This window comes from Phyllosticta capitalensis, assembly GCF_038381095.1.
Source record: "Phyllosticta capitalensis strain CBS 128856 chromosome Unknown BKA78scaffold_8, whole genome shotgun sequence".
NCBI lineage: Eukaryota > Fungi > Ascomycota > Dothideomycetes > Botryosphaeriales > Phyllostictaceae > Phyllosticta > Phyllosticta capitalensis.
This window is the reverse complement of record NW_027117446.1, coordinates 507,658-510,240: the sequence shown is the minus strand read 5'-3', so window position 1 is coordinate 510,240 and position 2,583 is coordinate 507,658. Positions and strand designations below refer to the sequence as shown.

The 2,583-nt window shown below is 49.7% G+C and overlaps 1 protein-coding gene across 1 annotated transcript; it reads left to right on the top strand.

The window, feature by feature from the left end:
• The first annotated feature begins 381 nt into the window (after positions 1–381).
• BKA78DRAFT_319965 (uncharacterized protein) lies at positions 382–2,294 on the top strand. The gene is made up of 2 exons (XM_066888907.1): positions 382–1,190; positions 1,247–2,294. The coding sequence occupies exons 1-2, from the start codon at positions 642–644 to the stop codon at positions 2,213–2,215; spliced, it is 1,518 nt and encodes a 505-aa protein (XP_066741740.1). The 5' UTR covers positions 382–641; the 3' UTR covers positions 2,216–2,294.
• Positions 2,295–2,583: the final 289 nt, after the last annotated feature.

Here is a 2,583-nt window from a genome sequence, read left to right as displayed (position 1 = left end):
GTCCGATCAGAAAAGGCTCAAGGGCCGCATCCTCAAACTGTATACCAGTATCTTGGAGTTCCAGATCCAAAGCGTAATACGGCTTTACAGGTAAGCAAAACCTTGATACCATTCATTTTCCCGGATTATTCGCGTACCGTCTCCGTGTACATTGGAATCGAATCAAAGCCGCTACAACACTTTGTTCAAAAGCTCGCAAGTTTGATTGTATGCTCATACAAAAAATTAGGAACGAAGTGAAGACCTTTGTCAGGGATGCGTTCCAACGAGACGACTGGAGCACGATGCGCTCTTCTATTGAAAGCGAAGAAAGTAAAATCCAGGCGGAAGCCCAGCTCGTGGACAAAACGCTATGGCGAAAGGACGTCAGCGAGCGAAGCGAAAGATTCGAAGAGAGCTGGCGTCAACTGCTGGATATTGAACAGCGAATTTTGGAGGTATCAATTGCGCAAAAAGATATTTCCTCTGAACACCTGAAGGTCGTGTTGGATCACGAACAGAGCGAATGCCTCAGCACATTTGCACAGGTCGACTATGAGGGATACAAGGCCGCGGTTCGCGACAGAATACCTGGAACTTGCGATTGGTTTGTCAAAGATCGGCACTTCCAGGATTGGCTGAACAACAAGCGCAAGTTCTTGATGGTCTCCGCAGGACCTGGGTGCGGCAAATCTGTGCTCACGAAGTACTTGATCGATTCGGTTTTACCAGCAAGAGCGAAGGACACAAAAATCTGCTACTTTTTCTTCAGAGATGGCCAGGACGAGTCGATGAAGATAAACAAAGTCCTTTGCGCTCTCTTGCATCAGCTCCTCGCCGCTGATCAATCGCTTGTGGCTAAACACGCCATGGGTCCTTTCAACAACAGCAGGGAAAATCTTATCGAATCCCCCACTGCTCTCTGGAGGATCCTTGAGAGTGCTGCTCTAGACGAGAGCTCCGGAGATGTCATCTGCGTTTTTGATGCTCTGGATGAATGCAACTCCAAGAGCCTCGAGACGCTTCAGGAGTTGCTGCAGCATCATTCTGAGAAGCATCCGACCAATCGTCGCCTTCGGTTTCTTTGCACCAGCCGCCCGTACCCAGACATCATTTCGAACTTCAATCCGCGGGGTGCCTTGAGAATTCAATATGATGAATCGGATGCAATCGAAGAGGATGTCAAGCGTGTGATCAAGTACCGGGTTCAGGTGAGCATCCACCCCACAAAGGGTACAAATCATTTTTTAATGACCAACCTTTGTAGCGCTGGGGACAACACCTGGAGTTGCCAGCGGACCTCTCGGCTCATCTCGAGAAGAAGCTTTTGAAAGTGGAAAACCACACCTACCTGTGGGTGCACCTAATCTTCGACTATCTGGATCCACCAGCCGGCCGAAATGTCGAGCAGATCACCAAGACAAAGGCCGGTGTCGACAAAGCCTTGAAGAAATTGCCCAAATCCATAGACCGTGCGTACGAGAAGCTCTTGTCGCGAACTTCCAATCCCGACAAACTTCGAAAAGCGCTGCGAATCATGCTCGCCGCACGCAGACCGCTCACTGTGGCCGAGATGAATATCGCCATGAGTGTGTCTAAGGACAGCGACATTCTGGACACCGAAGATGACGAAGATTTCCGAAAGGGCCTCCAAAGTTGGAGCGGTCTCTTCATCTCGGTAATCGGGAAACGAGTATACTTTTTGCACCAGACCGCTCGCGAATTTCTCATAAAGAACAGTGAAGAGCAGCAGACAAAGTCAAAGTGGCAGCACTCAATAACACCGGCAGAAGCGCATTACGAGTTGGCAGTCATTACGATGAAATACCTGTCACATTTCGCCAAGCCTCTTTGGGACTACTCATCAGGATACTCAGTCGCAGTCGCAACACTATCCCCAATCTTCCAAAGTTACGCCGCCCTATCCTGGAACGAACACATACATGACTCGATCAAGGAAGGCGGAGAGCCTCGGGAGTTTGAACCATTTGTCCCTGCACTGTGGGAGAGAACCATGTCGGCGCTGCCTCAATGGATAGCTGAGAATTGCACAAGCGACTTCACCAAGTTTGAGCTGGCTAAACGCTGCGTGCGAGCAATTTTCAGTGCACCCTCTAGAGAATGGGCTGAATCAGCATTCTCCGATCTGGAAGAGTACACCGAATTTCTAAAGACGAGGCGTGAGCAGAGCCTGGGGCTTGTGCAGCTCTTGAAATGCAGAACTAGGACCCAGTGAGAGATTATCTTCGCGGATGTGACGGGATCACGAAGAGTAGACAGCACCAAACACTGCCATAGCAGTCTAATTCAATTCCGATTTTGCACAAGAACAGCTTGAAAGTACTACGGCACCGCCAACACCAACGAGGCCAAGAGTTTCCTATGTTTCCTTCCGGCAACTCCGGTCTGGTTTAACTTTTTTGAGCAATCGAATGTCCGAATGTACCATACCCCTGGTCCTCCATCCATCTCACTAGTGGTCGATCAATAGCTTGACCGCTCCGATGCCCCACAACAGATTTTTATCGACGCGCAGCGCGAGATTGATCTACTTGACAACAGACTCTCCTTGACTCAACCGTGGCTTGAATCTTCCCTCCTCGA